General features: G+C 37.3%; 1 protein-coding gene across 2 annotated transcripts in view; it reads right to left on the bottom strand.

The window, feature by feature from the left end:
* LOC126820111 (nuclear receptor subfamily 5 group A member 2) overlaps positions 1-27,633 on the bottom strand; it is an 86,693-nt gene that overhangs the window by 39,887 nt on the left and 19,173 nt on the right. Inside the window, exon 1 of one of the 2 annotated variants that reach the window (XM_050548065.2) lies at positions 15,713-16,111. The exons of the other annotated variant lie outside the window; for it this stretch is intronic. Coding sequence (XP_050404022.1) covers positions 15,713-15,866 — 154 coding nt within the window. The 5' untranslated portion in view covers positions 15,867-16,111. Of the gene's footprint in view, positions 1-15,712; positions 16,112-27,633 lie in introns of those variants that run through there. 2 annotated transcript variants of the gene reach the window in all.

Here is a 27,633-nt window from a genome sequence, read left to right on the forward strand (position 1 = left end):
ATGTATATTAGCAGTAGCAGCGACAGTTTTATTTTTTGGTAGAGCCGTTTGACAGTCCACCAATAGGCGTCCTCTGTCGTCAAAATATTCAGGTTAAATGAATTTGGAGAAATGTTTTTTGATAATTCTTTTGAAAGATTGGAGATTTGTATATGGAAATTTTATGGTTCGAGATTGCAATGGTTTTTCGTTGTATGTTTCTGATGAAATGTAAATATAATTTTTTGATTTTCTAAAAGATATTTTATCATTATATACAACAAATCTTAATTTTAGTATAAAAATGTCAAAATACGACACCAAATGAAGAAATAAGAATTAAGAACTATGAATTAGGAACTAAGAATAACGAATAAAGAGCTGTTTGGTCTTCCATATGTTATACTGTGACGAAAAAAAAAAAAAAAAAAATTGTGAGTAAATATAAAAATAAAATCTCAACAAGAGCCCTGATGGGCTACCATCCATCCAGGGTTAAGTGAAGGAGAAAACACCACAAAACACCAAACAGATACACACGAAACAATCATGCAGATATGACACACCACACACGTGTACACACACACACACATATGTTTAAGGTGTAAATCGAGATCATGATTTACAGAAGAAATGCGGACACACAGGAGATCGCAAATAATTAGGGAAATAGACCGGCTGACAGTTATGCCTAATTGAGGTCATCTGCTCTATACTATTATACAGTGGACTTGACACTAATATTGTGGTCTTTAACCAGTAAATAACTACGTTTGTGTCCCCCCTTCGACCACACATGAAAAAAAAGACAATATAACCATATAAAATTGATGCATGGTACAATATCATGATAGAACAGTCATTTATTATTGAGATCAACTGAGGATGCACATTATGTTTTAATAAGAACAAATGGGGACTTTGTGTATGGTGAACACCAACAACTGAGTAAATACACATTCACATCCAAGGACGAACTCTGTAATGCTCATTTGTTGTAATATTACTTGTAATCATGATAAACCCAATACAGATCCTCAATGAATGATTGTTGTTAATTGTTTACAAGTTGTTACTAACTTGAATTTTAAAGACACTAACTTGAATCTTTAAGATACTGCCATTAATTTGAAAGGCACTAACTTGATTTCTAAGAAACAGTTTACATACAATTTAGTATATATGGAAAGTAATAGGGGTAGTTATCTTGAAGTATCAGATTAGTGTCTTGAAATATGGTGTCCTGATGTCTTGTTAATTCAAGTTGGTATCTTGAAAATTTAAGTTAGTACCTTGAAAATTAAAATTGGCATCTTGTAAATTCATGTCAGTATCTTGAAGTTAAAGTTGACATCTTGAAAAGTCAAGTTGACATCTTGAAAAGTCAAGCTGACATCTTGAAAAGTCAAGTTGACATCTTGAAAAGTCAAATTGACATATTTAAAAGTCAAGTTGACATCTTGAAAAGTCAAGTTCATATCTTGATATAAGATATTAGCTTAACCATTCAAGATATTAACTTGAACTTTTAAACTACTGACATTTTCAAATACCAACTTGAACTTACATACATTCTCACAAAAGTACTTTAGGGGTAGTTATTTTCAATAATCAAACCGTAACGGCGCAAAAAGAAGGCTTCAATATGCACAGTAAATGGACAGTAAGTAACGACACATATAATTTGAAAATGGGTTCTCCCTCAATCAAGTTACGTGACAAACATGGCTTCTTAAAATACATTTTCTACATCTTTGGGTATTTCCTCTTGAATACAATGTTTTGAGAGGGATTTGCAGTAAATATTTGATAGATTAATTAGTTTAGTTTAGTCGTAATATACATGTATTATCAAATCACTCAGTTTGTATGTGGGAAGGCATATTTAACTTAAAACTTTTAAGATACTAACTTGTATTTTCAAGACACTAACTTGAATTTTGACGATACTAACTTGAATTTTCAAGATACTAACCTGAATTTTCAAGATACTAACTTGAATTTTCTAACTTGAATTTTCAAGATACTAACTTGAATTTTCAAGATATTTACTAAGCGCAGACTTGATACACAAAATCACAGTTTTCATTTTTAAGACCGCACACACGAAAGATACACCTAACTGCAGAATACCGCCTAATGTGGAACACCTCAGATTGACCAGAAATTGTGCTCGGTTGAACCGTTACTTTCTCGGTTGACACAGGTCTGCAATTAGAAGATTTGTGTCCTCGATATACACCATATACAAACACACCCACACACAACACAACACACAAACATTGTACAAATGCACCACACACAACACAACACACAAACATTGTACATTTTAAATAATAAAAGTACTATATTAAATCACATGATTTGAAAGCTAAAAAATAGGCATCTACCTACTGCTGGATGGATTTTGAAACCCACCAAGTCGTTTCTATCTAGAGCTTTAATTGAAGTGCCCATCCAGTTTTATTTGAATAAATCTTAATATCCATCACCCAAGCAATTAACATTCATATCAATTAAGCTAGGTTTAGATTCATTGGACAGATTCAAGGTGTCCCCATCCCAAGAAAAGCATGATGATATTGGTAATGAAGACATTGATGCAGAAAATACAGTGTGAAAACTGTGTGGCCGATGTCGATACTGCCACACTGCTCATCTTTCTATTAATTTTTTGCTTTTGTTTTACCATGTATTTATTTGTATTGGTATATATATATATATATATTTATATACAAATATATATATCCTGGGGCAAAAAATATCAGTTAGGCCTCTGAAGCTAATAATTGTCCACCAAATAAAAGACTATATTGTGGCCGATGACAATTACTATAATTTAGTACTGCAACATTTCAACAAGTTCTTATCAAGCATATAAACACAAATAAATGACTTTTGAAATCGTGTTGAAACATTGAAGTGTAATAAACTATCCATAGTGTTTTATTTGATTTTCCCACTTACTAAATGTCACTCAAAGACTAATTACCCTGGCTACATCAGATAAATTATGGTTAAGCCCAAAGTGTCAGACAAAACAACAAATGGGTTTGGATAACTTGGAGTTGGAGAGTATTTAAGCGCTGGTTCGACTAATGACCGCATCATTGAAAATTATCGGACATCTCGAAAAGGCAATATTGTAGGCTTGACGTCTGAAAGGAGATCACAATTCAGACCATAAGGTCAGGAATAGAGTGACATTACTATACAGGTAAGTACAAAGAATATTATGCACAGGTACTGGGTACCATATTCAAAATCTTGGTGAAATGACTTGACTCCTCCATGGTAACTCTTGTGATCTTCAATGTACCGGAACACTTGTGTGTCAGCAGTAAGATGGAGACCTGCCAAGTCTAGAAATCAAACTTTAGAGAAAAGGACTTTAGATTAGCAATAATAAATATTATTGGAAATGCTGTGAATTATTAGCATTCAAGAAGAACACAATACCTTAGTGCTTGTAAACCTTAAGATATAATCTCCTTTAGTGTAAAACAAAAATGGACAGAGTTGTCTACCTTTGATAAGATTTTGGTTTAATACTAGTGTTTACAAATACCAAGCCAGAGAATCTAGAGAGTTTCAACCAAATGCTGTGGGTTATAAATGACAGCGAGCTATCCCATGTAGACCATCTGGAACTGACAAGCCTGGATATAATCCACCTGTCACAAAGTCAGGATTCGTCCACCACTTATCCTTCGGTGTTTGTCAAATTGTAAGTTCTATATTTGTTTATTTTTGGTATTTTTGCTGATATTTTTAACATCCACTTGACACAAAGTAAGTCATTTTTGAGACCAACATGGTTCAATGCTACTTCAATAAATCGCTTGCGCTTAGGGGTTTTTAGCAGTCGGAGGAAACAGGGGGACCCGGAGAAAACCCACGATGTTACAAAGGCCACCCTATTCCTTGTTACATACAAGCAGGGAATCAAACCATGCCACTGGACTCAATGACAGACCTTCTGCATCCCACCCCGCCCCCTCTTTTAATATTAATATGTCAAGCAAAAATCTCAGGTACAAACAAAACAATTACTTCCAGGCCTTAACTAAGTAAGGGTGACATCAAAGATGTGAGTGTAAAAATCCCTTTGTACAGAAACTCTAATCTTTCATATCAAAATCACTGTTGGTTTCTTTAAATAGTTCTTTAATTAGCATCATAAATTGATTTTCAAATAACAGTTTCATGTACAGAGGGTCCATTACATCTTTGACATCACCCTAATTGCTCAGTGCTCACCTCCAGATGCGTCCTGCAGGGATTTCAATTCAAAATTGGTCAGCCGGTCAATTTTAAAAATATTTTGTTTTCTTCAAATTTTTAGCATTGTTCCAATTTATTTAAATTTTACAAATTTAATGTATCTATTGTGTTTTAAGGTAGAATTTAATTTTATGGTTGACAGGTATCAACAGGTAAGTTCTCCAACCAGTCTTGACTGAGTTCACAAAGCATTCTCAACTTTCAGTCACTGTTTATGGGAAGTACCTTTGCCCCAGTAACAGAAAACTTTGCATAGTTTCTTATTGAGGTATTTGATACATTAAAAAAAAAGTTTTATAAATTGCTCCATTAGGTTGAGACTTTGTAGATTCCCAGGTGTAATAGCCCTATCTTTGAATGCTTTAATTTTTCTGACTTTCACAACAATAAATATTTAGTCCAATTTTGATACTTACTTTCGAATTTGAGATAGGTTGCCAGCCAATGAAGCATACACCCCCTAGCAACTATGTTTTTGGGAATGTTTAGGCCTACATTAAGGGAATAGGTTCCCCAGTATTTTGCCTTACCTGGGGGACCTCAAATATTCTTCAGGCTGCCCTGTGTATGACCCAAAGAACGGAAGACCATTGGGGTCACTCAAATGAAAAGATAGGTTGCCAGGCAACAAAACATACGCCCATAGCAGCTAAGTCATCCAGGCAGTCAACAAGTATTGTCGCATATTTTTTCTTTTGTCACTAACGAGAACATTTACAACACATGAAAAATCTGATTAGGAGTAATAACCCATGAAGTAATTATCAGAAAACATTAGAATTTTTTGCGATTGTTTGTCTCATGATTTATATTAACTTTAGCCTCTAGAGCATCCACAAGATTTTTCAAAGTGATCAAGGGCCATAACTAGTAGTAATTATCAGAAATCGCTAAAAATCAACAGGATTCTTTGTTTCATGACCTTAAACACTGTGTATTGATCTAATTACAAACTTTTAAGTCTCATAATTACAATTTTTTAAGTCTCATAATTACAACCTAATTCTCTCATAATTACGACCTAACTATCTCATAATTACAACCTAATTCTCTCATAATTACGACCTAACTAACTCATAATTACGACCTAACTAACTCCTAATTACGACCTAACTAACTCATAATTACGACCTAACTAACTCCTAATTACGACCTAACTAACTCATAATTTTGACCTATCTCATATTTACGACCTAATTATCTCATAATTATGACCTAATTTTTATTAAGACTTGTGATTGTCGGTTTATCTGTCGGTTTCTCTGTTCAGGGTTCACAGGTACACTAGGGCTGTCCCGAGGCTGAAATTTGTTGTATAGGTTTAGCTTGAACCGGAGAGTAACATAGGTTAGGTGGTTGGCCAACCGCTAGTTATCTCATAATTACGACATAATTATCTCACAATTATCTAATAATTTGAATTACAACATAATTGTAATTACTACAACTACATAATTATCTCAAGCACCCACAAATAGGTACGTTCAATCACGCACGAACACAAACTAAGGTATGTACACGCGCGCTCACACACTTTCACAAACACAAACTAAGGTATGTACAAGTGCACCCACACACTTTCACAAATACACAGGCACTCACATCACTAACACTTGAAACAGGCACTCACATCACAAACATGCACAGCCACACATGGTCATGGTCATAAATGTTACAAGACCAACGCACAGGCACGCATGCACATGAAACTCCTTAATGTAAAACCTAAGCCAGTGACCTCGCACATTGGACTACATTTACAAGATAATTATGTTGTAATGTTGAGATACTAACTCGAAAAATATACAAAATAATCATAATTTCTATTCGTTTGATTTTGACCCTAATGGTCTTCCATACAGGGGAGTATTTAAGTCTAACTAACACATAGGATAGGTACAATTATAATCCTGAACATTTAATTGAAATCTGTCCACATTATAACAAGTGCAGTGAAGATTATTATTTATGATGCACATAGTCTGAAAATTGCACCGATTGGTGTAGTCCAAGATCCAACACATTTCAATTATGGTTGGAGAACCAGAAAGTCCTGTATGCAAGTTCTGAACCAGATTAAAGATATTACGTAGGTCAGGTGGTATTTTTACTTTCATTTCTACGAGTCAGTGATTTTAACCAAACCCAATAGCTTAAAGGAACAGTCCCAGATGTAATTTAGTAAATAAAATGGTTTAATTCAGGGAGAAAGACTCATGTACAACTTAGTGCTGGCACGAAATATCGTTGAATCCATGTATCGAGATTCACCTTCTCAAGATGCAGGTATTAAATCGCGAGAAGGGACTGGATAAGCATTCTATATACTTCCAAAAAGTGTAGTGGTAATTGATTTATTATCTGGTCACTTAGCCAATCCAGTTAAACAAATCTAGTGATCGTTTCAAAATTGTTCAATATTGTGATTCAATTTTTCAGACAAGGTAAATAAGATCTATCTTCATATTTTGGCGTTCAATAAATTACAGACTTCAAACAATTTTTATTTACGATGTCCTGTAAAATGTGGGACTGTTCCTTTATGTACTGTCCATGGTTAGATCTTGTGGAATGTTCGTAGAACACCCCCAAAAATATCAAGATTCAGTTGTTAGTTTAAAGTTTATATGTAATGAGATTAAGCCATGAGGTTATGTTATGGTTAGAACTTACGTTACTTTATTCAGGTTATCATAGTTATAGCACCTTACATCTTACCTGAAAAATAACACAAGATGCATTAGAAAGTGTCATTAAATAAAATGACTTAAAGATACATTATGGGAGATTAGATAAAGAGCTGGCAGTTCTCACTATAATAGTTTTAAAAATTAGATAATGTAAAGGGAATTTGCTGAAAATTTCAGTCAAATTGATCCACTATGAATCAAGATTTTAGCAATTGAATTTTCGGCCTTGCCTCGATCATCATTACTAAAGTCGGTATGATAAAAAACATAGTTTCGATTATCCATTTCATGATTAAATCATGAATGAAAGTTGAGCAGCAAATCGTTTCCTAATCCAGAAAATATCACAGGCTAGTGATGCCATCAATAGTTGATTATGGTCTGGATAAGTTAATTAATGTCTAATTAATAATAATTTAGGTAATATTTCAGGCCCAAAGAAAGACCTGAAATAGGCAGATTAATAGCTCTTGTATAATGTATGTTTAATAGGCCATCAGAAATGACTTCTTCTAAACATCACATACATGTATATATCATTATTGTTAGGATTCATTCAATTTTTTTAATAGGTACTTCTGGAATCAGGGTAGACATAGATTTTAATGCTGAATCAACACAAACTAAGTCATTTCAGGACTAAAATGTGGTATACCTTTATTTCACTAATTTGCTTCCATGCAGGGTTTTTAGCAGTGGGGATGAAGCTCTGAAAACCCACTATAACAGCGGCAGGCAACTCCACAAAAATAAAATGAAATGGGGTTCAACGTCCAACTCCGACAGGGTTAATCAAGATGGGCATCCATACAGTGTGCTATGATGGAAATTTTGCCCGGACACTTATATCAAATTCCAAATGCCATTTTTTTTTTCCACATTCATGCCAATGTGTACACAAGAGTAAGGACCTCATTTTTCCGTCCCATCCGAACTGCTATACATTGTCCCTCTGTCCTGATGAGGAGGAACTATGCTGATCTTTCTCGTCCAACTCTGGGATCGAACACAGGGTTCCCCTCTAAAGTATAAACATGGGATTGAACCATGTTTGATCTTCTACTTACTAACTCACAACAAGACGAGTAAAAGTGTTTGCAGATAGTTCGCATGTATTGTTTTCTGTAACAGTGACCCATTCCTGTTCGTGATCTTAACACAAATATTTTACTTTAGGTCAACTTAAGACACACAGTGAGTCCACACATGTTTTCGTCAATAGGATATCCAACTGATCAATGTTTAGTTAGTATTGCGGTACATGTCAATATTTGGGTGCACGTGGCCAAAATAAGTAACAATTATGAAGTAAAATGCTTGTTCAGCAACATATATATGGAGCTGCATAAATTACAGCCGTTCTACTCTATTCAGATTTTATTAAAGCCAAATTTAATTATGATGCTTAGGATTAGATTGAAAAAAAAATACCTTATGGATATTATACATGTATAATAACTGAAATTAAATGAAATGGGGTTTAACATTCTACTTTTCAACTGGGATAACAAAGACATGCATACAAGAAATCAGCATTTCTGTCTAACATGTACACGGGACCTTGTTGTTTTTTTTGTCCAATCTCAATAGAAACTGAAGTGCATTGATTCCAAGCCTTTTGTTCCCTAAAATGAGCATATGACATGTGAGGTGCAATGGGTGAATTTTTGCCCAGACAATGGCATACTCTTCATCGAATTAATGCCAAGGATTCTTTTCTGTGCATGCCAATGTCTATGTGGGACCTTGTTTTTTTTTTTATCTTTCTCAACTATTTCTTGCAAACTCTCCGTCATGGACCGCCTGACAAGGGGATAACAGGAAATAATTCATTCAAATAAAACGTTTGGTCAGGACATCTTAAAAGTAGTAGCAATAATATATTGTTAAAATTTTAAAAAATCGCTATAATTTAGTGCCTTTGATATTAAAATATAATTTTCGCAATGAAAAAATAGACAAAAGTGCCATTAATGTAGTCTTAAGTAAATTAGTCATCAAGAAGTTCTTAATCCACATAATTGTACCTATGACCACGTAGCTGTGAGTATCTTGGTGATATCACCACAACTCTATGTTTCTAAGATGTTGTATTTAAACACACATATATTCATGTTCATCCACTTAAGACTTCTTTCACTTAAGTAAATTGTTGGACAATTATCAAGAAATTAACTAGTAGTTGTTACATCTGCTTGTCACATGTATAACCACTAATAAATGGTTTTACAGCTTGCAACTTCAGATACAAACATTGCTGCTGTAATATCTTTATTTTCAACTGTAAAAAAAAAACCATTTACAAATAGCTGATTTAAGTATCGCTTAAAGGGGAATTATGGGAGATTAGATAAAAAGTTGACAATTCTCGCTATCATAGTTAATAAATAGATAATGTAAATAGAATATGCTGAAAATTTCAGTCAAATTGCTCCACTCTGAACCAAGATATTAGCTTTTAAATTTTCGGCTAGCTCTGATCATTATTACTAAAGTCGGTACGATAAAAACCAAAGTCTTGATTATTTCAGTCAAATTGCTCCACTCTGAACCAGGATATTAGCTTTTAAATTTTAGACTAGCCCCGATTATTATTACTAAAGTCGGTACGATAAAAAACAAAGTCTTGATTATAAATTTATTTTATTAAACTTTCACAATATGATAGTTTGCAAGGGATTCCTAGAGCGCTAAATCACTGGTCGAGCCTTTATAAAGGATAAAGGATGTAAACTTATTTATTTTTATCTTTACAAAATATTTATAGATAACAATATCAAAATATCAACGGTAAATATCTCTTGGCTTTGATTGAATCTGATTACAAAAAGGCCCATCAAACGATTTCAGCAAAGATAATAATTATGTTGCGCGGACTTCTTCTGATCATATTCATGTGTTACTGTATATATCATCTGCAGTGGATATTAAATGTTGACAAATTTATCATATCATTGTACATACTGAATGTAATTAAACCATTTTTGAACTGTTATTTCTTTTAGAGATCCACCTTTCACCTTCAGATATCTCTGATAATTATTATAAACTTTAAAAATATTCTACCTCTAATAACTATTATAAACTACCTTCTACCTTATGGAATAAACCCAAGGAAATGTCATGAAACAATAATAATGACTATTATAAATTTAAAATATTCTACCGTATGAAATACCCAAGGAATAGTCATGAAACAACAATAATGACTATTATAGACTCAACATATTCTACCTTATGAAAAAACCCAAGGAAATGTCATGAAACAATAATGGGAAATTGACCCATGACCATGAGTGGCACGTACATGGGGGTTTTGGCACCCATGGGCAAAATTTCCCTCATAGTGTATTGCATAGTGTATCTCTCCCACTATATACAAGAGAAAAGTCACAATGCCAGCATTACTCAACTGCATTAGAAAACCTTGGTAGCTCAGTAACTGTAGTGCTCGGTAAACCTGGTCGATTTGTGTTCGGTCCCAGGGCTTTATGAGAATGTTCTTCAGAGTTTTCCTGGTTTTCTATGTTGGGTACTGCAAACCAGAGTAAACACTACTGACGGGGCAATATTTACCTCATTGCACACTGCATGACATATGCGGCTAAATCTATTTGTTAAGGCCAGCTCAATTTTTGTCATGGTCGTTGAGATGTAAATAAGGTTACAGCATGTGATTGTTGGCAAGATGGTAGGTTAGGGTTAGGGTAAGCATTGGGGCTAGGTTCAGGTTTAGGATTAGGGTTGGAATTAGTGTTAGCCCTGTTAACATCTCGTGACCTATGACGAAAAATTGAGCTGGCCTTATCATTTAGGACTAACCTGACATATGCCCATCTTTATTAGCCCAGGGCAGTTAGTGCATTTTTTTTTATATTTCTGTTTATAATGATCTTATAAACTAGATCGATTAATTATATATAGCTGTGGTGTGTTTATACAGTAGGATGGGACTGGCTATGTCCCAGCCTGTCACAAACAGAAAGAGCGAGAGAAACGGGGTTTAACATTCACTCGACACAAACTACGTCAATTTGGGACTAACATATGGTTCAATTTTAATAATTTGCATGCGGATAGGAGTCTATATGTGGGAGGAAACTGGAGGCCCAAGAGAAAACCCACTAGAGCGGACAGCGACCCTACTCCTTCTCACATACAAGCAGGAAATCGAAACCATGGCACTTGATTCCATGACAGACCTCTAAAGGGTATCCATTACCCCCCCCCCCCCACCGCACTTACAAAGGGATCTATTGCTTTGTTTGTGTTTATTGGCCATGTAATTATTCCCTGTTTTCATTGTGGAGGTCTTTACATATATATGACCAGATCATCCACCACAAACAATATCTCTTTAAAAAGTTTCTTCCACCACTTTCAAATGGAGATCTAAGATAACTTTATATAGTAGATCCTCCCCACGGTTTCCTTTAATTTGGAAGTTCTAGATACATCTACTGACTGTACAAGGAAATGTCTTCATATAGAAAAATCTTTTATGCTATCAAATATCACTCCAGAGAAGTTAATATCAAAGAGTTGTCTTGTCAAATAATTAAAATTATATGTTTCTTTCGTTTCATCTTCATGGTTCTTATTTTCTACACTGTATAATAAGATATTTTTGGCCAGCTGATGTCAGCTGTATTATGAATTAACTTTAGAACAATGGACATTTGTGTGTGTAGCAGGGATGTAAATATGGTGGTGTGCTTGTATATTTCTGCATGCCTAGATTGTTCTGTTCTGTCATGTCTCGAGTTTAAGTAAACTTCCTACTGATTTGGTCGTGGGTAATTCCCTTTTGCTCACTTGGTAGTAGTCTCGGCCATCCAGAACCTCCTAGTTTTTAACGTACGGAGGCTGTGGGTTGGTTGTCAACATTTGCAGAGGTGTATGCATTCCAAACCTGTCCCATTTGGCACTTAAATTGGGGCCCACCCACTTTTCAGGCCTAAGGTATAGCTGCGTATCGATAACAAGCCGTCTGAAAAGGTGGAGAATTTTAGCTTTGAGACAGCACAAGACAGAACCATTTAGGTGTCCCCAACTATACAAAATGAAATAAATGTAATGAAATGGGTTTTATTGTTCTACTGTTCTGCTCCGACTGAGCTAATGAAGATGGGCTTACGCCATGCAGTGAGCTATGGGGGAAATTTTGCCCGGACAATGGTGCTACAGCCTACTCTTATATCAAGTTCCAACCTTCAAGGTATCTTTTATGTGCACGCCAAAGTGTACACGGGACCTGGGGTTTTGTCCCATCTGAATGACTAGACAGCTGTCCTAGTCAGGTCCTCTGTCCTGCACCACTGACATGGGGAAACCAACCGGAAAATCCCGATGAACTTTCTCAACCAACCTGCAACCTCCAGACTAGCGAGCCAGCGTCTTACTCGCTTAGCCATCTTGGCTTCTTTGTTAGTTTTGACTGATAATACTTTTTATATTATACTACCAAATGGTATGTGTATGTAACATGTAAATATATTTCACCCAGAAATCTCTACTGCTGTCAACACTGTTGTCCACACAGTCTTGCTACTGTAGTATATGGTTACATACAGACCATTAAAGGTTACAAACTTTAAAGGGCCAATCTCGATAATATTTTGGAGAATAAAACTGCTTAATTTTGTGTTAAAATCCCTTAAAATCCTCTAAATTAGGGCCGAGCAACTAATTCAACATATGTGATACGTTTTCAAACAACTTTAACCCGTCAGACTATATCTGGATATGGAGACCGGTGTCCCAAAGTGTATTATGCGGTGTCTGGATAAAACCAGACTTTTATTTTATAAAAATAATGTGTAGGTGAAATTTACCTTTCGTTATCAAGTACAACACATGGGTCATTCATTGTAGAGACCTCTAAAGGAACGGAGGTCGATTATCAGGTCACCCAACGAAAAAATTGACCCGAAATCTTAAAAGGGTTACGTGTCCGATAAGCAATTTTGACGTTCACGTCCAAAGAAATCAATATTTTGAGCTGAAATTTGGAGACTAGGTAAATACACCATTCCTCTATATTTTGGCGCTTAAATTTCATATGTAATCAGACTTTTATTTTTGTTCAAATCGGGATAGTCCCTTTAAATTCTTGTAAATGAAACAAGTGGATATATACATTTGTACATGTACAATCCTTGATTTCGTTTTAAAGCAAAAAACCTATTAAAGGATTGTTTCCAATAATTATTAATGGCAGTTAGCCTTATTAGGTTAGATTTGGCCCAAATCTGGTTTGTGTGTAGGACTGATCATGGGTTGCTTAAAAAACGATGGTCGTCATTTGCCTTTTTTGGAAAATATCCAAATATCAGTATCAATCAATGGTTGATGCATGTAATCTCCTGTCTGGAATTTAATCGAATTAAAAAGATGCCCAAGAGAAAAACTGAGCTAGGATATAGGTGGCTCTGGCTTGTTTTGACCATATATACATGTACCATATTAGTCTGCATAGGATGCAGAATGCTGACCAATTTTCAATTTCAATCTTTTTAGAGGCATTTAGTAACTGGATAGAGCAATAAACTATGACACATACTTATAAAAGAATAATTACTGCTTTATTTAGGCGACGTTTCAAAGAGTATTCGCTCAACATTTTTAAGCAAGTACAGTAACAAATGTGTAGGGCCATTATATATAGAAAAGCAATAACAACAAATCCAAACCATTCAATTCATTATATATTTGTAAATGAAATTGGACTAATTTTTCAACCAATGTTCTATTTAAAGATTCAATGTAAGGGATTAAAAATCCTTCAAATGACAATCAGAGACACCGATGTAACCTGTCTCGCCTCTGTGTTGACAGATATATATACCAACAAGTGCAGTTAATAAAAGGGGAAAAAAAAACACAGGCAGTATGTTTGTAATAAAATCCTTCTGTTTTCTTACAATATAAAAATACAAGAGAAGTTTGGATAGCCAGGAGAGCTGTATTTGTAAACCTTGTGTTGACTTAACACAAATACAGGTTGCTCTATAGTCCTATACTCCTGGCCAACTTTAAACTAGTACAGTACAGCCGTGTGAATTCTGAAGTGGCTTTTAATAAAACTTAAAATACAAATACATACAGTATGAAATGAATAACCCACTATGCAATCGTAAGGAGATGACAGCACCTATTGAGTTACAATGTAAACCAGTAAACCTATTTCCAAATAGTTGAGATATTCTTAAAGCAATGGTAACCAGCATCTATAAAGTGGCTTCACAATAAAACTTACAATACTGCTGCCTATATAACCCACACATCATAAGGATGTCACAGCACCTATTGGGTTACAATGTACCAGTTATTCAGTACAGTTTCCGAATAGCCTAGATATTTTTAAAGCAATGGTAACCAGCATCTATATAGGCCTACAGAGTTGCTTTGCAATAAAACTTGGAAATATCCCACTATGCAACCATAAGGAGATCATGTAAACCAGGTACTCTATTTCCGAAAAGTGGAGATATTCTTAAAGCAGTGGTAACCAGCATCTAATAGGTGGCTTCACAATAAAACTTATAATACTGCTACAACCCACTATGCAATCGTAAGGATGTCACAGCACCTACATGTATTACAATGTAAACCAGTATTTAATTTCTGAATAGAGATATTCTTTACATAATGGTAAGCAGCGTCTATAAAGTGGCTTTAAAGAGAAAGAGAGAGAGAGTTTAGCATCCACTTGACACAAACTAGGTCATTGCGAGAGTAACACATGGTACAATTTTATTTCAATAATTCGCTTGCACGTAGGGTCTTTAGCAGTGGGAGGAAACCAGAAGACCTGGAAAAAACCAACGAGGTTGGATAGGCGACCCTACTTCTTTTCAGTACATTCGGTGAGTCAAAACCACGCCAGTTGACTCAATGACAGACGCGTACGCGCCAACTATATATTTGCTCCCGCCCCCCCCCCCCCCACACTTTAAAATAAATAAAATGAAATGAAATGGGGTTTAACATCCTACTGTTCTGCTCCTAAACTGGGCTAATGAAGACGGGCATACGCCATACAATGTGCTATGAGGAAAATTTTGCCCGGGCAGCCGCACTACAGCTTACTCTTATATCGAATTTCAACTGCCAAGGGATCTTTTACGTGCACGCCAATGTGTACACGGGACCTCGGTTTTTCATCCCATCCAACCGACTAGATAGCTGCCCTATCCAGGCCTTCCGTCCTGCAACACTGACAAGGGGAAACCACGCTGAAAAATCTGAATGAACTTTCTCGGCCAATGCAGGGATCGAACACCCAACCTCCAGACTAGCGAGCCAGCGTCTTACCCACTTAGCCACGTGATCCTCCCACTTAAAAATAAAACTTATTCTACATGTATAACCCACAATTCATTCATAAGGACATCACCACACCTATTGGGTTAAGTAAATCAATTACCTACAAATCGGGCCTAACGGAACAATATATATATTATACATATTGTGGATGGGGGGGGGGGGGTAGATGCAGTACGTGTGTCAAAAAGGGGTTCTATGGATTTCTCCGAAGGTAGCTAAAAAATGTTTTTAATTTTAATCCTTTAGATTAAATGTCGAGGACGAGAGTCTGTCTAACGGTAGCCAATGGTGTTTTATAGTAATAGATGCATAGCTCGCATGTAGTAACAACCATACGTTCATATTTAGCTGATGAATTACTGACACACTTAGTCGTTTGACACTTCATTTATCTCAAATAAATTATGATTTGCGCCACAGTGTTGAATTACCTTCAATTTGATTTCCTAGTGCAATGCGGACAGCCTCAAATTCATCGTCTGCACTTATCTCGCCACACAGGGTAGTGTTACCCAAGTCGGATGTTTCATCCATATCGCCACACCAGCTAAACTTAGCATCCACGTTTGCAGTAGTAACAATCATCACAGAATATCCACAATGGTGTTGTTACGAAGCCGACAATTTCAGTTTTCCCACTTTGCAGTTGTTTAAGGTTGACATGCAATATTTCAGCAGCAATGCCCTAAATAAAATACCTATTTCTACGCTCAATTCTCTCCGTAACACAAACTAGGGTCAGAAGTCTAGCTGAAGGCGCATGCGTGAACCGGTAAAAACTGGGTCACGATGTACCTTATGGTAAACATTGCAGTCGAATGGATTTACGGAAATTAAAAACTATGTTTCGGGTATTTTTTACCAACCAGACGACGTTTTCCACATACCTATGATATATGCGAAGATTGTAAGTCACCCATTTAGTCGATGATTTAAACAATCAATAGATTTATTGATACCCGAAGATGTTACTCTGGGAACAAGAGTGTCAGTTGGGTCACCTAAACTAAAGCCACACGCCTCCAAATTCACCACACATGGAACTGAGTCGCAGAGCTCATAACATAAATACAAAAAGACTAGCCTACCGTACATAAGTATGTTTAGGTACGAAATATGGCTGAATTCAATGACACCATATGTAAAGTGCCCTCAGAAATGGTTTTGGATAGGCGCTATATTTTGCATTCAAAAACATTATATCTCATAAACCGTAGAAGATAATGCGACCGGGCTGGCAATGTTTTTGAACGGCTGATTTCAATGACACTATAAAGTGCCATCAGCAATGGTTTTATATAATATTTTGCATTCAGAAATATTAAATCTGATAAAACTATGGATCGTACCACGGTAGTCATTATGCGATCGGGCCGCGGCATGACTTGTAGTAGCTTGTACGAATCAAAATGTTTCTAACTTTAGATGTTAAAGTACATTATTATAGTGTTCCAGTAGGCTACTTTAAATGAAACAAACAAAAAAGAAACGAAAACCAGAAAGGAAAAAAATGACTAAAGGCCCGTGCATACAACCGCTAATGGAAAGGATAAACAATCATTCTCGTTTTCAAATTTCACTTTACATAGACCTACTGTAGCCTACACTATAAAGGTTACCCGAGCTCGAGTTTCAGTAACATAACTACCCTGGCATGTGCGCCCAGACAGCGGCGCTATAAGGTCTACTGTCAAGGAATCTTTTACGTACACGCCAATGTGTACATAGGACCTCGGTGTTTCGTCCCATCCTAACAACTAGACAGCTGTTCTTGGCAGGCCCTCCGTCCTGCACAAATGACAAGGCGAACCCACGCCGGAAAAAACCCGATGACTATCTCGGCCAACACCGGGATCGAACCCGCGATCACAGAGCCACCATGACTCCCTTCTTTTATGAAGGCCATATTAGAGTTTTATTTATTAAGAAGTGGGGGGGGGGGGCGGGGTATGGTATCGATGAAATGGGGTTTAAGGTCTGTTCTACACCAACCGGACTTGAAGACGCCGGGCATTGGCTATAAGTGGAACCTTGGTTTTCCCGTCCGATCGACTGGCCCCGACCCTTAACCCAGCCCAGCACCAGTCGCAAAGGGAAACAACAAAGATTACTGAGCATACCGCGGCTACAGGTATGGTAGCCTCAATTAAATGGTTGCTGAACAAATTACCACCAGTAGCCCACCCGTGATTTGTTAAAATGGATTATACTAATCGCTGTTGTTTCATTAGTATTTTGTTAGTTATTTTGTTGGATTTTTTAGGGGGGGGGGGGAATCTGATAGTTCAGATTTTGAAAGGAATTTTAAAAATATCAACGCTAAATATTTCCATACACTTTTTTTCACGATGTGGTAGTTTCACCCATTACACGTTTAATAACAGGTTCAGCAAATTTCATCTTCATTAGCCCAGTCGGAGCAAAACAGTAGGACGTTAAACCCCATTTCATTTCATTAGCTCAGCCGATGCAGAAAAGTACGACAGTAAACCCCATTTCATTACATTTCAGTTAAGAATTTTGTTACGAATGGCTCACAATTTTGAGCGTAAACTTAGAACGGACATTTCATTTCTTTACACTTTGGAGTTAAATTTGCATAATTATTAAGAAAAACCTTTAGATGATCTATAAAATAAGGGTCGATCCTTTATAAAGATGCCAAGCTTTTAATTCACAATCTGGGTTTGTAAACTGATTTACTATTTGATTAGGATATTTGGCGTCTGTACTTCGGCACATCTCGACTTGAGGAAACCCCATCATGACATTTTTGTCATATTAAACAAGCATTGTAAAATAACCGTGGTCGCCTTAACTATCAAGGGAGCCGCGGTGGCTACATGAGTAAGGAATTAAGTCTCTAGTTTATTTCCGGGTGGTGGCCAAGAAAGTTCATCAGGATTTTCAAGCGTGGTGTTCCCTTGTCAGTGGTGTAGACCAAGCTCTGATAAGCAACAGTGTCTAGTCGTTAGTATGGTACGATAAACCGAGGCCCGGTGTACACATTGGCGTGCACGTAAAGGATCCCTGGATAGTTGGAATTCAATAAGAGTAGGCCATGGCACCGCTGTCCGGGCAAGTTTTTCCTCATGGCACACTGTATGGCGCTTGCCTGTCTTCATTAGCCCAGTCGGTGCAGAACAGCAGGACGTTAAACCCCAATTTAATTAATTTCTTAACTAGGCTATATAATTTCGTTACTGATATCCGAATGACTGATGACTTCGCGGGAATAGGTCACCATTTGGTCCACCCATAGAATAAATAGAACAAAAATTATGAATTCGCAAGTAATTAGAAACGGCAGTATTTTCAATATAATTAATTAGTTGTCCATTTTCATACAACAGGAAACCAGTCTTATAGTTATCCCTACATTAACCAATAACGAATTACCTTCACAGTAAATCGCAAGTTAAAAATCGGATTTATATTCTGATTTGTCAGCTCGATACATTACGGTGTCGCACCGGCAAATAACGGTACTGTGCGAACGGGCCTTTAGGTTTACCGCTAAACGTAGATGATTATCTGTGTTTGGCTGATAGCTTACAGATGTGATAGACGTGTAAACACATGTTTGGCAGTTCATACTGACCTCAGATAATCTAATATAAATGTGTTTTGTCGTCTCATGTATAGACTATTACCAGTGAACTTAAGGGATATGTCGCCGAGGCATCGAAATGAAACGAAATGGAATTTAACATAGCTTTATTCTGCACCAGCATGGTTAAGGAAGACGTCAATACGCCATGCAGCGCAATATGTTATGGGGGAAAATTTTCCAGGACAGCTGCGCTTGATAACGATAAGAGGATACTTGTTGAAACGTCGTGCTTTTAAAATAATCCAAGAGGAGCTAAACCAGTAGCTCAATATTATCCACAATATTCGAAATTAAAAACACGAATAAAAATAGAATATTGGTCCATTTTTCAATCAATATTTATGTTATTAAATTGCCGTGAAATTATGGGATCTTGATATCCGACATTTAAGACAGAGAGCATTTCGAAATCAGAACACGAGTCGTGTACTCTATGTTTTTGGCGCCATTTGTAATGAACAAAGCAAAACATGTCCTACAAAAGAACGAAAAAATAATTCACAAACGTGCATAATACTTTATTTTTCTTCTTTGCTATGTTCGCAGAATTGATTTTTTAAAAGACATACACTTTCAAAAGTGATGATAAATGTCACGTGAAGCGAGGCGCGAAAAGTAATGAATTAAAATTGACTATTTGATTACTATAAAATAAAGATGGCAAATAGGTTTTATCCCCATTTTCTATTAACTGAAACATCACCACCATAAACTTGCAAATATGCCTATCCAATTGTACATGTTTGCTATTGATTCAAATGGCGTGGTTTCGATTCCCCACTTGTACGTGGCAAGGAGTAGGGTCGCCTGTACAACCTCGTTGTATTTTAGTAGAAGTTCAGGAAACAATGACGTCCATGGTCAGTCGGGCTGTTCCCGATCGTGAAAGATATTGCGACAGCAATGGTATCTTAACGCAAAAGAGCGCATCGGTTCCTGATGACCGTATCGAAACGTACCCGAACGTATCTGTGCGTATCAGGTCGCTGACCCAATAGGGACAATTCTATCGGGACGTGTCTGATCGTATCTGAACCGTGACAGATTGTGTCACCTGAAATTGACTAATCGTGAACATATCGCACCCAAGCGCACCAGAACGTATCGACTCGCATCACCTCGTATCCAAACGGGAATTTTCAGAGAATTACACAAAAATTCCACGCGCAGCTAAGAATGGTCAATCGTCGCGTTCGTAACGCATCGCACGACAGTGCAGGGAACCTAGCATAATGCCACCCTGACGCTTACACGATTCTCGTTCGGCGTGTCAATCATTAAAGTCTTCGGGACGGAGCGTGAGGAGTGTGTGAAGGGTAAGCATGGACACTTCGGGACGATGCTTGAAGACAGCGGGAACTATACGTGTTGTGCGTGACACTGCAGGACGTTGCGGGACAATGCATTACGGCAGACATGAACAATGCGCGAACAATACTTAACCTATGGTAAACAAGTAGTGCCACTGCATCTCAGTGCTTACCAATGCGGTCAATTTTTGTCACGCATTGCGTAGACAGTGTGTAACTTATTATTATTATTATTATTATTATTATTATCATCATTTATATAGCGCACGCTTTCACAAAATGTATTCAGATATAATTATTTCTGGTAATGAGTCGAGCTGCCGCGTTCTGAACCTTTTGCAATTTATCAGTGAGACGAGATGGTAAACCAATAAGCAACGCATTACATTGATCTAATCGTGATGCAACAAGCGCCTGAACAGCAGTTTTGATGGACTCAACTGGCAAATTTTTACTGATTTTACTTATATTCCTCAGTTGAAAATAACAAGATCTGCAAATATTGCTAATTTGTTTCTCCATGGATAGTTCACTGTCAAAGATAACACCAATGTTACAGGCTGAAGATGTTGGGATTATTTCGTGCTCACCAACTAAGAGTGAAACACCTTTATCAAACTTAGACACTAAACTGTTTGATCCAAAAAGAATATATTCAGTCTTTTCGTCGTTCAGTTTAAGGAAATTGATTCCCATCCATACACGAATTTCACTAATACACTCTTCAATTTGATACTTTGATGTATTGAAATCTCCAGGCAGAGAGGGTTTCAACGACAGGTACAACTGAGTATCATCTGCGTAAAGTTGGAACTGTAGACCATGTTTCTCAATAATTTTGGACAATGGGGTGGTGTATATGCTGAACAAAATTGGGCCTAAAACTGAGCCCTGGGGTACACCGAAGCTCAGATCTTTTTTGTCAGATTGTTTGTTGTGTATAATGACAGATTGGGAACGATTTGTTAAATAAGATTTAAGTAGTTCGAGAGCTAAACCATTTACACCAAATTCACCAGCAAGTCGTGAGAACAGCACCTTGTGGTCAACTGTGTCAAATGCTGCAGAAAGATGTAAAAGCAGCAATAACACACAGCTTTGATTATCAATGGACAAGAGAATGTCATTTTGTATTTTTAACAGTGCAGTTTCTGTGCTATGATATTGACGGTAGGCGCTTTGATAGGTGCTGAGAAGACTAAATTCAGATATATAACCAATCAATTGTTTTGCGATGCATTTCTCTAGAACTTTCGACAGAAAACTTAGGTTGGATACCGGCCTATAGTTCTTGACTTGGTTTGGATCAAGCGAGGGTGTACAATGCGCAAACAGGGCGCAAACGCGGCTTCGCGCGATGCTGTGTACCACCGAAATGACACGCCTGGCAACGACGCATTGCGCGGCATTGCGGTGACAAAATTCGTGCAAGTGTCAGGGTGGCATAAGTCTGTGGCTGTACTAACATCAAGTTCGATTATCTAATACCAAGCTAAATATAAATGTTCTATACTATTGGCAGGTCTGGGCACAATCTGTCAATTTGACCATAACAAAATTTGGAAGAAATTTAGATCATTATTTCACTGTAACTAACGTACATTATATAGCCAGTTGTTCCATGTACCTCAAATGTAAACGTTCAGGCTTGACTATTGGTCTCTTGAAAAATGTGCGTGCGATACAAGAGGGAAAGAATCACTGACTCTGAGAATATAAAAAAAACCTCTATATCTACAAGATGACATAACTTCAAGGTAGTCAGTACTTTTAGCTGCCAATACGCACTGAATGAATATGTCAGATTTTAAGTACAATGGAGCCACGGCGACTCAGTGATTATCGCTGGCTCACTTACATGTAGGTTCCGAGTTTGTTCCCGGTGTTGGCCTAGACAGTTCCTTTGGATTGCCCAGCCTTGCTTAAACTTGCGAGTGGTGTACGATGGACGGCTCGACAGGGTAAAACGCACTGCGCAGTAGGGGCAGCTCCCCTCTAAAATAATTATTTTCGGGTAACGTTAAAATAACTGGGCAAGCCCAATAACAAAATAAAAAACAAAAAACCCCACAAAGATAGTCACGCCAAAGTTAGTGAGTTTGTAACTCGAATGTTTGGGAAGTTGACCCCTAGTTCGCCTCTTCTGTTTCTAACGGGGAAAATAAATCATTCTCGGGTCCAGTTTTCGGATGCAGGATGACTGCCCGAGACGTGAATCAAATGTCCCGTTGGTCGATGAATCAAGTGTCTTGTCGACGTGAGACTGGAATCCAGCCTTTTTTTGACTTGGGCTTTCGCTTTCAGTTTAAAAAAGTGCGAAATTTTTCAGACCTACATGATTATAACGTCGATCTAGCCATCCTGAATATTGAGAGACCTCTCTGCAATAAACTGTTTCTGGATATCTTAGATGAAGTGATAGACATATTTGGCCAACGTAATAACAGGAATGAAATGAAATGGGGTTTAACGTCCTACTGTTATGTACTGACTGCGCTAATTGTTATGTATTGATTGGTTCAATTGCATGACATATACGCGCATGCCCAGAAAAGTTATTTCTGGTAGCTCATTCTTAAATATATCACTTGTACATCAGCTGTTATGTAATAAAGGTGTTCTCTACTACACTGTCTGGTTTCATTTCCCCAGCCAGTCCAACTGATGTATACCCCGACTCCTGGTACATAATACTAATGGCGACAGGCATAAGCTATACTGTGTTCTATGGGGGAAATTTTGCCAGGACAGAAGCACTACGACCTACTCTTCTATCGAATTCCAACTGTCAAGGGTTCTTTTACGTACCCGTCCTGCATTGACAAGGGGGAACCACCCCGGAAAATTCCCGATGAACCTTCATGGCCAACATATGGATCGAACATAGGAGGTTAGCGAGCCAACATCTTACTGACTGAGCCACCGTGGCTCCATGTAATAACATACAACAGTATTTCTATTGAATTAAAGTGAAGGTGTTTGACTATACCTATAATAGTGGAGAATGAATAGTTTGGTTATACACAATTTTAATTTTTTTTAAGTCATTTTTCTTATTAGACGCTGTCAACAGTCAAACTGCCAACATTTCTTGTGAGTGCTCCCATTGTAAATGTCAGAACTATCTATAGTACAGAGAAGTCTACTTGATATAATGTTTTAAAACTTTATGGGATTTATTCATTATGGGACCATACCGAATTATGTAAATTTCGAATGCACTTTGCCGAGTTAGAAATTGTAAACGCAGTAGCCTACATTACGCCCCCCACCCACCAAGCCCTACTCACATTGTTGTTCTTCTTAGGGGAGAGGCTTTTCGACAAAAGTCCAAAGCTCCTCCAATTCTTGAACGATTGACATGCAAGCTTGCTTATTTTAGCATAAGGGGCGGGGCAGGAGAGGGAGGGACTGTAACACAATTCAGATTTTATCGTGAATCACATAATTCGTAAGTTTAAAACAGGGTTTTCCAGAGTAATCGTATTATTTTGTGAAATGTCCTTTCAATAATGATATATACATAACGTATGATATAGACATTAATTCAGTACTTTTTTTTGTCACAGTAGATAAGTCATTGATAAACTATATTCATTGTTAAAATCTAATCTACACAAATATATTTACCGATATAAAAACTTATATTTATCTTCTAAGTATTTGCATATGGGCTTTTAGGTCAACACTTGCGTCAATTAATTAATAAATGTCTGCTCTCACGAGTCATTAAAATATATACATAAGTTTATAAGTGATAGGATTTAACATCCTACTTTACTTCATTGGCTAATGGAGACGGACATACTCCATGCAGTGTGCTATAAGGGAAATCTACTCTTATTTCGAATTCCAACTGTTAAGGTTTTTTTGTGTATGTCTATGTGTGCACCTAACCTCGGTTTTTCTTCCCACCCGAACGACCAGACACCGTTCCTTGCCAGGCTCTCCGTCCTGCACCACAGACAAGAGGGAAGCACACCGGAAAGATTTACTGAGAAAGACCTGGAAAGTGGGTGGATTAAGGTATATGCTAGCGGTCTGGGTGGCTCCAGAGGTTAAGTGAAAGGTTATTTCAATTTTGAATGCTGAATCGAAATGAAATGAAATGAAATTAAATGGGATTTAACGTCCTACTGTTCTGCTCCGAACTGGGCAAATGAAGACGGGCATACGCCATACAGTGTGCTATGAGGGAAATTTGCCCGGACAGCGGCACTACAGCCTACTCTTATAAGGAAATCCAACTGTCAAGAGGTCTTTTACGTGCACGCCAATGTGAACAGGAGACCTCGGTTTTTCGTCCCATCCGAACGACTTGAATGTTGAATCAAGTTGCTCATAATTATCTATTTAATACAGATTACAATTGGTAGACGGAGAGACTGGCAAAGGGAGTGTCTAGTAGTTCCCATGAGACGATAAACCAAGGTCCGTACATTGCCGTGCACGTAAAAGAACCCTTGACGGTTGGAATTCGAAACAAAAATATGCAGTAGCGTCGCTGTCTAGGCAAAATGTCCCCATGCATGGCGTGTGCCGATCTTCATTAGCCCAATTGATGCAGACATATTTCGTATATAGATTTGTAGTAAAGATAATCACTACGTATGCCAGAAATGACTCTCGCCCAATTTCTCAAAACACATTTTATATGATAGAAATAACTAAATATTTATTATTTCCCAATATTTCACTTTTAATAGTTGGACATGAAAAAAATCTCGCGCTTGTTTTATTGTTAATGTTCTGGTATCATTGACGGGAAAATATTATTGTAGCGATAGTACCCATTCCCCAAAACGAGGTGATTAAATTTATTCAATTATTCAGACATTTGCTTTTCTTTATATAATACTGCACCTATTCACCACGAGCTATAATTAGATATCTAACCATAGACGTAAACCTACAGAGGTTGCATATATTTGTGCAGTGGTTACAATATACAATATACACTATATGCATTAAAAAATTCCCAGAAAATCAAATGACATTTAAAATCAAAGACAGGGTTTGAAATAAATAAAATTAAAAAACCATCTGAACTACTTTAACCAATCATATATCCTATACACAGACGTGATGAATAGAACTTTGGAAATTATGCATGAATTTAAAGTCACCGAATTCGACTACGTGTTTAAATTTTCACGACTTAATTGAGTATTTAATCAAGAAAGCATAACCGAAATATCAACGGTATAATCTCCCGACAATTGATAAAATTACTAAAGTCCCATCAATTTCCTTTATTTACCTAACACTTACAGGTGATACAGATTTATATAATTTGAAATGAAATGAAATGGGGTTTAGCGTCCTACTGTTCTGCTTGACGAGAGAGAGAGAGAGAAATGAGGTTTAACGTCCACTCGACACAAACTAGGTCATTTCGGGACTAACATATGATTCAATTTTATTTCCATAATTCGCTTGCGCGTAGGGGTCTTTAGCAGTGGGGGGAAACCGGAGGACCGGGAGAAAACCCACGAGGTTGGACAGGCGACCCTACTCCTTGTCACGTACAACCGGGGATTCGAAACCACGCTAGTTGACTCAATGACAGACTTAATGATACAGCGCGCACGTGCCTACCACTAAGCCATCCAACCCCCCTAATTAAGACGAGCATACGCCATACAGTGTGCTATGAAGGTACTACGACCTGCTCCTATATCGAATTCCAACTGTCAATGGAATTTTACGTGCACGCCAATGTGTACACCGGACCTCGGTTTTTCGTCCCAACCGCCCCCTTCTCGCACCACTGACAAGGGAAAACCACGCCGGAAAATCACAATGAACTTTCTCGGCCAACATCGGGAGCGAACCCACGACCTCCAGGCTAGCGAGCCAGCGCCTTACTCACTTAGCCACTGTGGTTCGCTTATATATTTTGTCTGCAGGGGATGGTCTACGCTGCGAATTTTCATTTCTTCATATCTTTGTAAATACTAAGTGGAATTTAACCCTTTTGTACTTGGCAAGAGATTAACGATGTGTCAAATAACAACCAGTGAACTTTAAGGTTTGGTATTTTGATTACCTGACTTAGGAGTTGGATGAAATTAATTTCATAATTTGGACTTTTGAAACGCGCATTAGGAATTAGCATTCACAATACTCAAATTATCACATTCGTGCTTCATTTGTATGCATTGTGTTCTTCGTGTAATTTATAAAATGTATTATTGGATGAGAAAATAGACGACAATTTCTATATTAAGCTAAATGGGGAAATATTAAATAAACAAAAGGAAGGAGACGGAATTATATAAATTCATTGACCGGCTCTTAAGTAATCAACAAGCCTCGAGTACGCTGACTAATCTTGATGAGAAAAATATCTTGACAAATATTAACTTTCTCTTTAAAAAGATGAGGATGCTTGAAGCTAAATTATTAGAAAAGATGAATCGATGTGAAAATACAATACGTGAAACAATGCACACCTGATGGCACTGTAAAAACACGTGTTTATAATTCAAACAATACACCTTCTTGTGCTTTTAAAGAAATGGAATGGGATATAACGGCCAACTTTTCTGCACCAAACGGGGAGTGTGCTATGAAGGACATTTTGCATTTCAAACTGTCAAGGGTTATTGTAAGTGCACGGGGTTCGGTTTTTCGTCCCATCCAAACGACTAGATTAAACACATTTCATTCCGAGGCACTCCGACCTTTACCACTGATAAGGAGAGATGAAGCTATAGTATCTTGAGGAAAATGTCTTGGCCAACACCGAGATCGAATCCCAGTCCCCGTGGTTAATTAGCCAGCGCCTTACTCACTGAACCACCATGCCTTCCTTAAAAATGCGCATCAAGTAAAGCTGCCATTTTGTTACAGGCGTTTAATTCGTGCCTTATCCTCAAAACGTGCAGTGAACGTCGCAAATAACTGCGACGGAACTTCGTAAAACAAATAAAGTAATAACGAGCGAATAGTGGTGATTTATTTTACCATGCGATCTCTTTTTAAACGTTTGATTCTGTATTGATCAAAGTTAGTCATGTGACTGACAAACTTTGGAACAATTAAAATTTGTTTGACAAATTGTTGACTTCTCAATCGGTGACTCGGTGCCACTGGATCACTACCCAGCAAGTGTCGGGGTCGGCCATGGTGTTGGCCGAGGCAGCTCGTCGGATTTACCAGGTTGCTTTCTCCTTTGTCAACTAAGTAGGACCTGGAACTAAAAGCCGAGGCCAATACATATTGCCGTGTCCGTAAAACATTTGACAGTTGAAATTCAATGAAAAATATGCGGAAACACAAATGTCCGTGAAAAATTATCCTCCCTAGAATTGCACACGTCGCAATATAACCAGGGTATTGTCTTGACAAACCAATAAAAGCCATTCCATTCAGTTATTTACAGGCAAGGGATAACGCATAATCGTTCGGATGGGGCGAAAAACCA

Source organism: Patella vulgata, chromosome 1 (genome assembly GCF_932274485.2).
Source record: "Patella vulgata chromosome 1, xgPatVulg1.2, whole genome shotgun sequence".
Taxonomy (NCBI): Eukaryota; Metazoa; Mollusca; class Gastropoda; family Patellidae; genus Patella; species Patella vulgata.